Source organism: Choloepus didactylus, assembly GCF_015220235.1.
Source record: "Choloepus didactylus isolate mChoDid1 chromosome 25 unlocalized genomic scaffold, mChoDid1.pri SUPER_25_unloc2, whole genome shotgun sequence".
NCBI lineage: Eukaryota > Metazoa > Chordata > Mammalia > Pilosa > Megalonychidae > Choloepus > Choloepus didactylus.
In genome coordinates, this window is record NW_023637607.1 from 6,478,195 (window position 1) to 6,491,915 (window position 13,721).

At 39.2% G+C, this 13,721-nt stretch overlaps 1 protein-coding gene across 1 annotated transcript in view; it reads right to left on the minus strand.

Moving 5' to 3' along the window:
- Nucleotides 1-4,718: 4,718 nt before the first annotated feature.
- LOC119525560 (fibrillin-1-like) overlaps nucleotides 4,719-13,721 on the minus strand; it is a 144,031-nt gene continuing 135,028 nt past the window's right edge. The window contains exon 20 of the mRNA XM_037824330.1: nucleotides 4,719-4,948. Coding sequence (XP_037680258.1) covers nucleotides 4,719-4,948 — 230 coding nt within the window. The remainder of the gene's footprint in view (nucleotides 4,949-13,721) is intronic.

Genomic DNA, 13,721 nt, shown 5'->3' on the forward strand with positions numbered 1-13,721 from the left:
AGATCCCCACTTCCAGAAATATTCAAGCAGAGACTACATGACACTTGTCAGAGATGGCATAGTTGGAATTTATGACCTGCCTGTGGAGTTGAGTTAGATGCATGCTTTTCAAAATGTTTTGACTCAGAAACACTTTCAAAATAAAACAGGTAATATTTTGACAGAAAGGGAGAGGGAAGTCCATGGTCTTGCCTGCTTGGCGTAGCTCTTGTCTTTCTTGGGAATACTGAATGGGTACATAGGAGCCCCTAGATATATATTAGACTATCTCTAAAGCCTTTTCCAAGTTTACCACTCTATTGTTCTGATTTTAACAATATTAGCAGCTAGTGGCACACAAAAACAGTTGTAACTAAAGCAAGCATGTGTTTCCTCCGGTGGGCTGAAGAATATAGAATATTTTCTGCATTATGACAGAGTCTCCAAAGATGTCCTCCATCAATTCTTCCACTTCTTATATGCATACTTTGCATACAAGAACAAGAGGTTGACTGGAGTAAAAGTAATATTCTGGGACCTCCAAGCCCAGACCTAAAGAGGACTGTCTGTTTTCTGCTTTTTTCTTCTTGGAATATTCCTTCTTGGAATTCAGCTTCTGTACTATAAGGAAGCCCAAGCAGCCATTTTGAAAGGCCTATGAGACAAGCTTAGGGTACACAGTGAGTTCTGAGCCAGAGACCACCACCAACTGTCAGCCATACAAACAAGGCCACTTTGGACCTACCAACCATCACAGAGCCTCAGCTGGTAACATGTGAAAGAGAAAAACCATGTGATCAACCCATAGACTCCTATGAGCAAAGACACACTGTTGCTGTTAGTAGCTAATAAGGTTTTGGGGTAGTTTGATATCCATTGAGAAGTCTTCAACATGGCATGAAGAATTACTTCATACTGGAAAGCCTTGGGGATCTCAGGGAACCAAAGATAGGCCAAAAAGAATCCAGGTAGGCAGGAAAAAAGTATCTTCACCAGCATGTTGATGGAGACAGAATTTGGCCACATAGAGTCAAGTTCCTGGAACATTCGTCTATATCTAAGCAAAAAGCCGGTCTAAGTAGAAACAATGAAGCATGCTAGGCCTGAAGTTTCACCACTGACTGAAGCCAGTATTTTCCCTGGTTGCAGTCTTGCCTTCTTAAACACATTTTCAAAGGTACAGTGAGAGCAAATATTTAGAGGCATATTCATGACCAGTGTATGGTAGATTGAGTTGTGAATCCCAGAAACAAAAACATGTTCAATTTCTCCCATTTCTGTGGGTTTGAACCTGTTTTGAATAGGACTTCTTGAAGACATCAATTCTACTTAATGTGTGGCCCAACTGATGAGGCTGGTTCTTAATCTGAATTAATGGAGTCCTTTATAAACAGAAGAAATTCAGACATAGTGGGAGAGAAAGCCAGAGGGAGAAGCCAGAAAACACAGTAAAACAAAGGGAGGACATTGTCATGTGATGGGAAAGCCAAGGAGCTCAAGGATTGCTGACCAGCCAGAATGTTATTAACCCTGGAGAAAGCAAGCCATCAAGCCTCTAACACTGAGCCAATACTTTTCTGTTGTTAAGCCAACCTGTGGTTGGTATTTGTCTTAGGAGCCAGAGAAACTAAGACACCATGCAAGTCCTTTAGGGCTCCCAAATGCTCAGGATAATATTGTAACTCATTATTTGGATGTACAATGCCCCATAAATCTCATCCTACCTGAACTTGCCTCTCTCATATTTCACTTCTAATCACTTGGAACTTGATGATTCTATTGATTAATAATCTGGAGGGCTATGAAGGTTCGTTCTCATTTCCTCTGTACCCTCCACATTGAAATTGCTTACTTCCTTCTTTCCCTGATCAATTTTAATTCATCTCCAAACCATATCAGTATATATACAAAAGGAATTAGAAACAATGATTGGAACAGATATTTGTACACTGCTGTACATAACAGCATTGTTCACAATAACCAAAATTTGGAAACAAACCAAGGGTCTATTAAGAGGTGAATGGATAAACAAAATATGGTATATACCTATGATGGATACTTAAATTTTATTTTATTATTGTAAGTTCTTTGTAGATATCAGCTCATTTGTTCTTCTGATCAACCCTTTAAAGAGAATATTCAACCAAAACAAGAAATGAAGTTCCAACATATGGTATAATGTGGACAAACTTTGAAACCATTAGGCTGACTGAAATAAGCCAGACACAAAAGGAAAATATTGTATAACTCCACTCAAATGAAATACCTAGAATAAGCAAATTCATACAGATAGGAAGTTGATTAGAGGTTACCATGGACTAGGGGAAGGAAAATGGGCTGTTAAAGCTTAATGGGTCCAGAGTTTGTATAAGGTGATTGTGCCAGTTTGAATGTACTGTGTCCCCCAAAGTACCAATATCTTTGATGCAATCTTGTGTGGGCAGACATATTGGTGTTGGTTAGATTGTAATTCATTGAGTGTTTCCATGGAGATGTGACCCACCCAACTGCAGGTGACAACTCTGATTGGATGATTTCCATGGATGTGTGGCCCCACCCATTCAGCATGGGCCTTGATTAGTTCACTAGGGCACTATATAAGCTCAGACAGAAGGAGCCAGCTTGCTATAGCCAAGAGGAACACTTTGAAGAATGCACAGAAGCTGAGAGAGTAGCTGCAGATGAGAGACAGTTTGAAGATTGCCGTTGAAAGCAGACTCTTGCTCTGGAGAAGCTAAGAGAATGCAAATACCTCAAGAGCAACTGAGAGTGACATTTTGAAGAGGAGCTGTGGCCTAGAGAGGAATGTCCTGGGAGAAAGCCATTTTGAAAACAGAACTTGGAGCAGATGCAAGCCATGTGAGTTCCCAGCTAACAGAGGTTTTCCAGATGCCATTGGCCATCCTCCAGCAAAGGTACGCAATTGTGGACGTGTTACCTTGAACACTCTATGGCCTTAAGACTGTAACTGTGTAATCAAATAAAGCCTCTTTTATAAAATCCAATCCATTTCTGGTGTTTTGCATTCTGGCAGCATTAGCAAACTGTAACAGTGATGAAAAAGGTTTGTTAAAGGTTGGTGGGAATGGTAGCACAATATAATAAACATAATTAGTACTGGTGAATTGTACATTTAAAATAGTAGAATGGAACATTTTGGGTTATATATGCATTACCACAGTAATATACTTATATGATGATGATGATGATGATGATGATGTCAGCAGAGAGGAAGCAGAGTGGAGTGCTTCCAGAGCATGGAGAGCCTGGATTCAAATTATGGTCCTATCATTTATGATCTGTGTCACTGGGCAAAAATTTCATTTCTGTGTGCCTCAGTTGCCGTATGTGTCAAATTTCATTTCTGTGTGCCTCAGTTGCCGTATGTGTCAAATGGGGCTAACAACAATACCTAAATTGTAGGGGTGATCAGAAGAATAAATGAGCTGGTATCCACAAAACTACTTAGAATAGAGCCTGGGGCATATCAAGGGCCATGTAACTTAACTAAAAGAAAAATTAGTTACTAACATTGAGCTTTGTGTCCTTGTAATAAGTTTTAGGAATTAGAAGCGTGAGTCTACAAAAACAGTGAACTCTAAGTTAGGACATGGTGTGTAGTTAACAATATTATTATAAAAACCTGCTATCATCAATTGTAAGAAATACACCACACCAATACAAGATGTTACTACTAGGAAAGTGTATGGGAATCCACTGTTTTGTGTAAGATGGGTCCCTAAATTCACATCATCTCTAATTTCAAAAAATACTCAAAGACAGACATATTCAGGAAGGCAAAATTGGTATTTAAATCCAGGTCCTTTATGGCTCTGGAATTTAGAGGAGAGCTTCTGGCATGCTCTTGATTCTCAGGGTATGGTATTTTCACATTTAAATCAATGTCAGCCTTATGCAAGCCCTCCCTGAGTAGCCAGAGCTTCAGGATCATTTGAACTTCATTTAAAGACAAAAGATCATGGGGTGTGCTGTCCCAGGGAGACAAGATGCAGATCTTCATTCTCCTCTTTCATACCTCTTTCACTTCCAGCAAATGATTCCATAACGCTGGAGAGGAAGTATCTTTATCTATATAATACGTATAAAATGTCAGTGATATCATAAGGATTTGGGGGAAATTAAATGAGAATATTCATAGAAGAGTTTAGCCTGTGGCTGGGATTTTGCCTCCATGCCTTCATACCTGTCATTCCTTCTTCCTGAAATGCCATCCCCAAATATCTGATAGCTCCCTCCTTTACTTCCTTAAGAATTTTTCTTAAATGTCAGCTTCTCAGAGTGCCTTTCCTAACCATTCTATCAAAGTTAGCACTCCTTACCCATCTTTCCTGCATTCTTTTTCCTCTCTTCATTTACAAATACTCCATATCTACCAAACCTATACTTCTCTTTCCCCCTCTCCCATAGTAACCTCTAGTCCAACTTTCTATCTCTGAGGATTTGCTATTTCTAGACATCATTCTTAAGTCTACCACATTTGTCTTCATGCCTTTCACCTACCCAAGAAACAGAATATGTTCAGTTTTTTGTTGTTACATATCACTACCTGCTAGATTCTAGGGTCTAGGAAAACAAGTATATTTGCCTGTTTCATTCACCACTGTGTCCCCAGTACCCAAATTCAGAACTGGTGCATAATAGGTATTCAAGTGGCATGTGTTGGATTAGTGAATGAATTAATGTGATTAGCTTCAGCTTTGCAGATATGTGTCCCAAACTCAGCCAGGTTGGACCCTCACCACATACTTCTGATTTTGCAAAGAGCCTTGAACCTGAGTTCCCGACAGGTGCCTCCACCTACCTTCACACCTCCCTCCGGAACCCTGGAAACTCAAATTTCCACTGATGGATGCAAATCCTGGGTTGCAGGAACAAGAGTAACTTCCAACTGAATTGTGGCAACCGGCATGCTCTGGGCAAGCTCTGGGATTGGCACATTCATCCACATCTGGTGAGCAGAAGAGAAAATCTGGAGTCAAGGCAAGTGAGGAAACTATCACAGGAGAACATGGATAAGAGCTTCATTCTGCCTGTTAATAAATTGTGGTAGATGGTGTCATGCTCTCCAACTTCCTTATTCACCACTTATTGCTGAGCCACAAAGAACTCATTTCTTCACCTCTCTTGCAGTGAGGTATGGTCCTATGAATAAATTCTGGCCATCAGCATGTAAGCAGAAGGGTTATTAACACTTTTAAAACAGTTTGATGTTTCCTCTGAAAGCTAAATTACGTAGTTACCCTATGATCTGGCAATCCACTACTCTGTATACACCCAAAAGATCTGAAAGCATGGGCACAGCCAGGCATTTGTTTACCAATGTTCATAGCAGCATTATTCACAATTGCCAAAAGAAGGAGGTAATCCAAGTGTCTACCAACTGATGAAAGGATAAACAAAATGTGTTGTATATATATGATATTGTATTATTCAGCCATTGAAATCAATGAAATCCTGCAGCATGTGACAACATGGATAAAACCTAAAGATATCATGCTGAGTGAAGTAAGTCAGACACAAAGGGATAGATATCATATGACTTCGGTAATATGAATTAAATGGAATATGCAAACTCGTAATAAAATGTAGAATATGGGATGACAAGGGATACATTGGAACTAGAGAAAGGGGGTAGTTGCCTATAATATACAGTATTTTTAACAAGGTTGAATTTAAAAGTTTGGAAAGGGATAGAGGTAAGTGTAGCTCATATTTTGGATTATAATTAATACTGCTGAATTGTATTTAATTTGCCTGAAGGGGTTCTTAGAGTCATGTGTGCCACGAAAAGGAAAGCTAGACGGACTGCATTACTGTGAACGAAGAAGCGGACATTGTTTAACATTAACACTACACAATCTATATGTTCTTTCATGAACTACTACAAATGAATAACACACATACAAAGAAGTAAGAATAGATTCTTATATGGAGGTAAAGTACATATTTTAAGCAATGGACTATAGTTAACATTAATATCTTAATACCCTTTCATCGGCAGTAACAAGTGTACCACACCAATACTATAGATTAGTAATTGGGGGAATGAGGGGAATTGAGTGTTTTGGGTTTCCTTTTTCATGTCTATCAGTGATTAATTTTTGGAGCAGTGAAATTGATTTAAAATTGAATGCAATGATTGTTGCACAATTAGATGATGGTACTGTGAGACACTGATTCTATACTTTGGAAGGTTTATATGTTACGTGAATATCGGTCAATAAAATTTGCAGGGAACAAAACATAATTGTCATAAATTGAAAAAATGGCCACAGTCTTTACCCCTCCCTGTATCCACAGCACTCATACGGATTGCATACAATGTACCTGTGTGTCTATCATCAAATGCTGGAATCTATTTCCTCACGCATTGAAGCTAGGCTAGTTGTGTGACTCACGTTGGACAAACAGAATCCAACAGAAGTAAAAAAGCATCACTCCCACTCCTAAGCTTCAAGAGGTCTGCCTGCTTCTGCTCATTCTCATGGGCCCTTTGCTTTTTCCATATGAACAAACCCCAGGATGACTTCATGAAGAATGATAGAACAAGTGGGCAAGACGGGTATCATCCCTGATAAGCCCCAGAAATGTAAGCCAACCCAGCCAAGATCAGCAAAGCTGACCCACAACTGACGATAGACACATGAGTAAGCCCAATGGAGAACAAAAGAACCACCCATCAGAGTGCAACCTGAGCTGCCAACCCATGCAATCATGAGCTAAACAAATGGTAGTTGTTTTTATTTTTATTTTTTTTTTTTTTAATCATCATTTTATTGAGATATATTCACATACCACGCAGTCATACAAAACAAATTGTACTTTCGATTGTTTACAGTACCATTACATAGTTGTACATTCATCACCTAAATCAATCCCTGACACCTTCATTAGCACACACACAAAAATAACAAGAATAATAATTAGAGTGAAAAAGAGCAATTGAAGTAAAAAAGAACACTGGGTACCTTTGTCTGTTTGTTTCCTTCCCCTACTTTTCTACACATCCATCCATAAACTAGACAAAGTGGTGTTTGGTCCTTATGGCTTTCCCAATCCCATTGTCACCCCTCATAAGCTACATTTTTATACAACTGTCTTCGAGATTCATGGGTTCTGGGTTGTAGTTTGATAGTTTCAGGTATCCACCACCAGCTACCCCAATTCTTTAGAACCTAAAAAGGGTTGTCTAAAGTGTGCATAAGAGTGCCCACCAGAGTGACCTCTCGGCTCCTTTTGGAATCTCTCTGCCACTGAAGCTTATTTCATTTCCTTTCACATCCCCCTTTTGGTCAAGAAGATGTTCTCCGTCCCACGGTGCCAGGTCTACATTCCTCCCTGGGAGTCATATTCCACGTTGCCAGGGAGATTCACTTCCCTGGGTGTCTGATCCCACGTAGGGGGGAGGGCAGTGATTTCACCTTTCAAGTTGGCTTAGCCAGAGAGAGAGGGCCACATCTGAGCAACAAAGAGGCATTCAGGAGGAGACTCTTAGGCACAAATACAGGGAGGCCTAGCCTCTCCTTTGCAGCAACCGTCTTCCCAAGGGTAAAACTTATGGTAGAGGGCTCAACCCATCAAACCACCAGTCCCCTATGTCTGTGGTCATGTTAGCAACCATGGAGGTGGGGTAGGCGAATACCCCTGCATTCTCCACAGGCTCCTCAAGGGGGCACTACATCTTTTTTTTTTTTTTTTTTTTTTTTTCCTTGTTTGTCTTTTTTCTTTTTTTTTTTTTTTTTTTTTTTTTTTTTTTAACTTTCCCTTCTTTTTTCAAATCACCTGTATGAAAAAAAAAGTTAAAAAGAAAACAAACATACAATAAAAGAGCATTTCAAAGAGACCATAGCAAGGGAGTAAGAAAAAGACAACTAACCTAAGATAACTGCTTAACTTCCAACATGTTCCTACTTTACCCCAAGAAAGTTACATAATATAGCAACATTTCAGTGAACTTGTTCCTACTACAACCATCAGAAATTAACAGACCATAGTCATTTCTGGGCATCCCCAGAACGTTAAATAGCTTATCTGTTCTTCCTGGATTATTGTTCCCCCTTCCTTAATTGTTCTCTACTGCTAGTTCCCCTACATTCTACATTATAAACCATTTGTTTTACATTTTTCAAAGTTCACATTAGTGGTAGCATATAATATTTCTCTTTTTGTGCCTGGCTTATTTCGCTCAGCATTATGTCTTCAAGGTTCATCCATGTTGTCATATGTTTCACCAGATCGTTCCTTCTTACTGCCGCGTAGTATTCCATCGTGTGTATATACCACATTTTATTTATCCACTCATCTGTTGAAGGACATTTGGGTTGTTTCCATCTCTTGGCAATTGTGAATAATGCTGCTATGAACATTGGCGTGCAGATATCTGTTCGTGTCACTGCTTTCCGATCTTCCGGGTATATACCGAGGAGTGCAATCGCTGGATCGAATGGTAGCTCTATATCTAGTTTTCTAAGGAACTGCCAGACTGACTTCCAGAGTGGCTGAACCATTATACAGTCCCACCAACAATGAATAAGAGTTCCAATTTCTCCACATCCCCTCCAGCATTTGTAGTTTCCTGTTTGTTTAATGGCAGCCATTCTAACCGGTGTTAGATGGTATCTCATTGTGGTCTTAATTTGCATCTCTCTAATAGCTAGTGAAGCTGAACATTTTTTCATGTGTTTCTTGGTCATTTGTATTTCCTCTTCAGAGAACTGTCTTTTCATATCTTTTGCCCATTTTATAATTGGGCTGTCTGTACTATTGTCATTGAGTTGTAGGATTTCTTTGTATATGCAAGATATCAGTCTTTTGTCAGATACATGGTTTCCAAAAATTTTTTCCCATTGAGTTGGCTGCCTCTTTACCTTTTTGAGAAATTCCTTTGAGGTGCAGAAACTTCTAAGCTTGAGGAGTTCCCATTTATCTATTTTCTCTTTTGTTGCTTGTGCTTTGGGTGTAAAGTCTAGGAAGTGGCCTCCTAATACAAGGTCTTGAAGATGTTTTCCTACATTATCTTCTAGGAGTTTTATGGTACTTTCTTTTATATTGAGATCTTTGGTCCATTTTGAGTTAATTTTTGTGTAGGGGGTGAGGTGGGGGTCCTCTTTCATTCTTTTGGATATGGATATCCAACTCTCCCAGCCCCATTTGTTGAAAAGACCATTATGGCTCAGTTCGGTGACTTTGGGGGCCTTATCAAAGATCAGTCGGCCATAGATCTGAGGGTCTATCTCTGAATTCTCAATTCGATTCCATTGATCTATATGTCTATCTTTGTGCCAGTACCATGCTGTCTTGGCAACTGTGGCTTTATAATAAGCTTCAAAGTCAGGGAGTGTAAGTCCTCCCACTTCGTTTTTCTTTTTTAGAGTGTCTTTAGCAATTCGAGGCATCTTCCCTTTCCAAATAAATTTGATAAGTAGCTTTTCCAAGTCTGCAAAGTAGGTTGTTGGAATTTTGATTGGGATTGCATTGAATCTGTAGATGAGTTTGGGTAGAATTGACATCTTAATGACATTTAGCCTTCCTATCCATGAACATGGAATATTTTTCCATCTTTTAAGGTCCCCTTCTATTTCTTTTAGTAGAGTTATGTAGTTTTCTTTGTATAGGTCTTTTACATCTTTGGTTAAGTTGATTCCTAGGTACTTGATTTTTTTAGTTGCTATTGAAAATGGTATCTTTTTCTTGAGTGTCTCTTCAGTTTGTTCATTTCTAGCATATGGAAACATTACTGACTTATGTGCATTAATCTTGTATCCCGCTACTTTGCTAAATTTGTTTATTAGCTCTAGTAGGTGTATCATTGATTTCTCAGGGTTTTCTAGATATAAGATCATATCATCTGCAAACAATGACAGTTTTACTTCTTCTTTTCCAATTTGGATGCCTTTTATTTCTTTGTCTTGCCGGATTGCCCTGGCTAGCACTTCCAGCACAATGTTGAATAACAGTGGTGACAGCGGGCATCCTTGTCTTGTTCCTGATCTTAGAGGGAAGGCTTTCAGTCTCTCACCATTGAGTACTATGCTGGCTGTGGGTTTTTCATATATGCTCTTTATCATGTTGAGGAAGTTTCCTTCAATTCCTACCTTTTGAAGTGTTTTTATCAAAAAGGGATGTTGGATTTTGTCAAATGCTTTTTCAGCATCTATTAAGATGATCAATTGATTTTTCCCTTTCGAGTTTTTAATGTGTTGTAATACATTGATTGTTTTTCTGATGTTGAACCATCCTTGCATGCCTGGAATGAACCCCACTTGGTCATGGTGTATGATTTTTTTAATGTGTCTTTGGATTCGATTTGCAAGTATTTTGTTGAGGATTTTTGCATCTATATTCATTAGGGAGATTGGCCGGTAGTTTTCCTTTTTTGTAGCATCTTTGCCTGGTTTTGGTATTAGATTGATGTTAGCTTCATAAAATGAGTTAGGTAGTGTTCCATTTTTTTCAATGTTTTGAAAGAGTTTGAGTAAGATTGGTGTCAGTTCTTTCTGGAAAGTTTGGTAGAATTCCCCTGTGAAGCCATCTGGCCCTGGGCATTTATTTGTGGGAAGATTTTTGATGACTGATTGGATCTCTTTGCTTGTGATGGGTTGGTTGAGGTCTTCTATTTCTTCTCTGGTCAGTCTAGGTTGTTCATATGTTTCCAGGAAATTGTCCATTTCTTCTACATTATCCAGTTTGTTGCCATACAGTTGTTCATAATATCCTCTTATAATTTTTTTAATTTCTTCAGGATCTGCAGTTATGTCACCTTTTTCATTCATTATTTTGTTTATATGGGTCTTCTCTCTTTTTGATTTTGTCAGTCTAGCTAGGGGCTTGTCAATCTTGTTGATCTTCTCAAAGAACCAACTTTTGGTGATATTTATCCTTTCTATTGTTTTTTTGTTCTCTATGTCATTTATTTCTGCTTTAATCCTTGTTATTTCTTTTCTTCTACTTGGTTTAGGATTGGTTTGCTGTTCATTTTCTAGCTTCTTCAGTTGATCCATTAGTTCTTTGATTTTGGCTCTTTCTTCCTTTTTAATATATGCGTTTAGTGCTATAAATTTCCCCCTTAGCACTGCTTTTGCTGCATCCCATAGGTTTTGGTATGTTGTGTTCTCATTTTCATTCGTCTCTATATATTTAGCAATTTCTCTTGCTATTTCTTCTTTAACCCACTGATTGTTTAGGAGTGTGTTGTTTAACCTCCAGGTATTTGTGAATTTTCTAAGTCTCTGATGGTTATTGACTTCTAATTGTATTCCATTGTGGTCAGAGAATGTGCTTTGAATAATTTCAATCTTTTTAAATTTATTGAGGCTTGTTTTATGTCCCAGCATATGATCTATTCTGGAGAAAGTTCCGTGAGCACTAGAAAAGTATGTGTATCCTGGTGATTTGGGATGTAATGTCCTGTAGATGTCTGTTAAATCTAATTCATTTATCAGATTGTTTAGGTTTTCAATTTCCTTATTGGTCTTCTGTCTGGTTGATCTATCTATAGGAGAGAGTGATGTGTTGAAGTCTCCCACAATTATTGTGGAAACATCAATTGCTTCCTTTAGTTTTGCCAATGTTTCTCTCATGTATTTTGTGGCACCTTGATTGGGTGCATAGACATTTACGATTGTTATTTCTTCTTGCTGAATTGCCCCTTTTATTAGTATGTAGTGGCCTTCTTTGTCTCTCAAAACATCCCTGCATTTGAAGTCTATTTTATCTGAGATTAATATTGCTACACCTGCTTTCTTTTGGCTGTAGCTTGCATGAAATATTTTTTTCCATCCTTTCACTTTCAATTTCTTTGTGTCCCTGTGTCTAAGATGAGTCTCTTGTATGCAACATATTGATGGTTCATTTTTTTTGATCCATTCTGCGAATCTATATCTTTTAATTGGGGAGTTTAATCCATTTACATTCAACGTTAAAACCGTGAAGGCATTTCTTGAATCGGCCATCTTATCCTTTGGATTATGTTTGCCATATTTTTCCCTCTCTCTATTAATATCCTTTATTGTACCCATACCGAATCTCTTTAGTACTGAACCTTTCTCCAAGTCTCTCTGTCCTGTCTTTGTTTCTCTGTCTGTAGGGCTCCCTTTAGTATCTCCAGTAGGGCAGGTCTCTTGTTAGCAAATTCTCTCAGCATTTCTTTGTCTGTGAAAAATTTAAGCTCTCCCTCAAATTTGAAGGAGAGCTTTGCTGGATAAAGTATTCTTGGCTGGAAATTCCTCTCTCTCAGAATTTTAAATATATCGTGCCATTGCCTTCTCGCCTCCATGGTGGCTGCTGAGTAGTCACTACTTAGTCTTATGCTGTTTCCTTTGTATGTGGTGAATTGCTTTTCTCTTGCTGCTTTCAGAACTTGCTCCTTCTCTTCTATGTTTGACAGTGTGATCAGTATATGTCTCGGAGTGGGTTTTTTTGGATTTATTCTATTTGGAGTTCGCTGAGCATTTATGATTTGTGTATTTATGTTGTTTAGAAGATTTGGGAAGTTTTCCCCAACAATTTCTTTGAATACTCTTCCTAGACCTTTACCCTTTTCTTCCCCTTCTGGGACACCAATGAGTCTTATATTCGGACGTTTCATATTATCTATCATATCCCTGAGGTCCATTTCGAGTTTTTCAATTTTTTTCCCCATTCTTTCTTTTATGCTTTCATTTTCCATTCTGTCATCTTCCAGGTCACTGATTCGTTGTTCAACTTCCTCTAGTCTTGTACTATGAGTGTCCAGAATCTTTTTAATTTGGTCAACAGTTTCTTTAATTTCCATAAGATCATCCATTTTTTTATTTAGTCTTGCAATGTCTTCTTTATGCTCTTCTAGGGTCTTCTTGATTTCCTTCATATCCCGTACTAGGGTCTCATTGTTCATCTTTAGTTCTTTGAGTAGCTGCTCTAGGTGTGTCTCTTCTGGTCTTTTGATTTGGGTGCTTGGGCTTGGGTTATCCATATCGTCTGGTTTTTTCATATGCTTTATAATTTTCTGTTGTTTTTGGCCTCGTGGCATTTGCTGTCCTTGATAGGGTTCTTTTAGGGTTTGTAGACCAGTTGAAGTCCTTATCTCTAATTTATCAGATCTACAGCTTCGTGGAGTACACTTTCTCTAACTAACCAGCAGGTGGCGTCCACGAGCCACCTGTTCTCCACAAGCCAGTTCTCCCCTGCTTAGCCTTTTTGGTGAGTGGGGGAGTGAGTCTTGTGGGGCCCAATTGGTGTCCCAAGCTTGCGTGTGTAGTTGGTGTTGCCTGCCCTGTATGTGGGGCGTGTTTCTGGGCAGTCGGGGAGGGGGGGTGGCCCTAACAATCAAATCTCCCTGATGATCCTAGAGTTTTAATGCTGCTGCAATAGTCTAATCCTTCAGTTCAGTCCTGCCGCAGTTTGTCTCTGCCACTGACCCACAAGTCTTTGGTATTGGCGTATGGCTCCTGAGACTTGCAAGTGGGCCCCTCTTCCAGGCTGTGCACCCCGGGTCCTCTGTTGAGGGATGACTGTGCTATGTCACAGGTGAGTGCCGTCCCCCCAGGGCAGTTCTGGGCTGCTGGGCTGTGTTGGGAGGCTCCCAGTCTGCTCAAATGATGGCTGAATGGGGCTCTGTTAATTCACACTGCTCCCCCTTCCCAGCTCTGGGACATTCAGCTGAGGTTGCAGGGAAGGCTAATGTCCACGCCCAGTTTTGTGGTGTGTGCCTGTTATTTGAAGCACTTCCGTCACACTGGGTT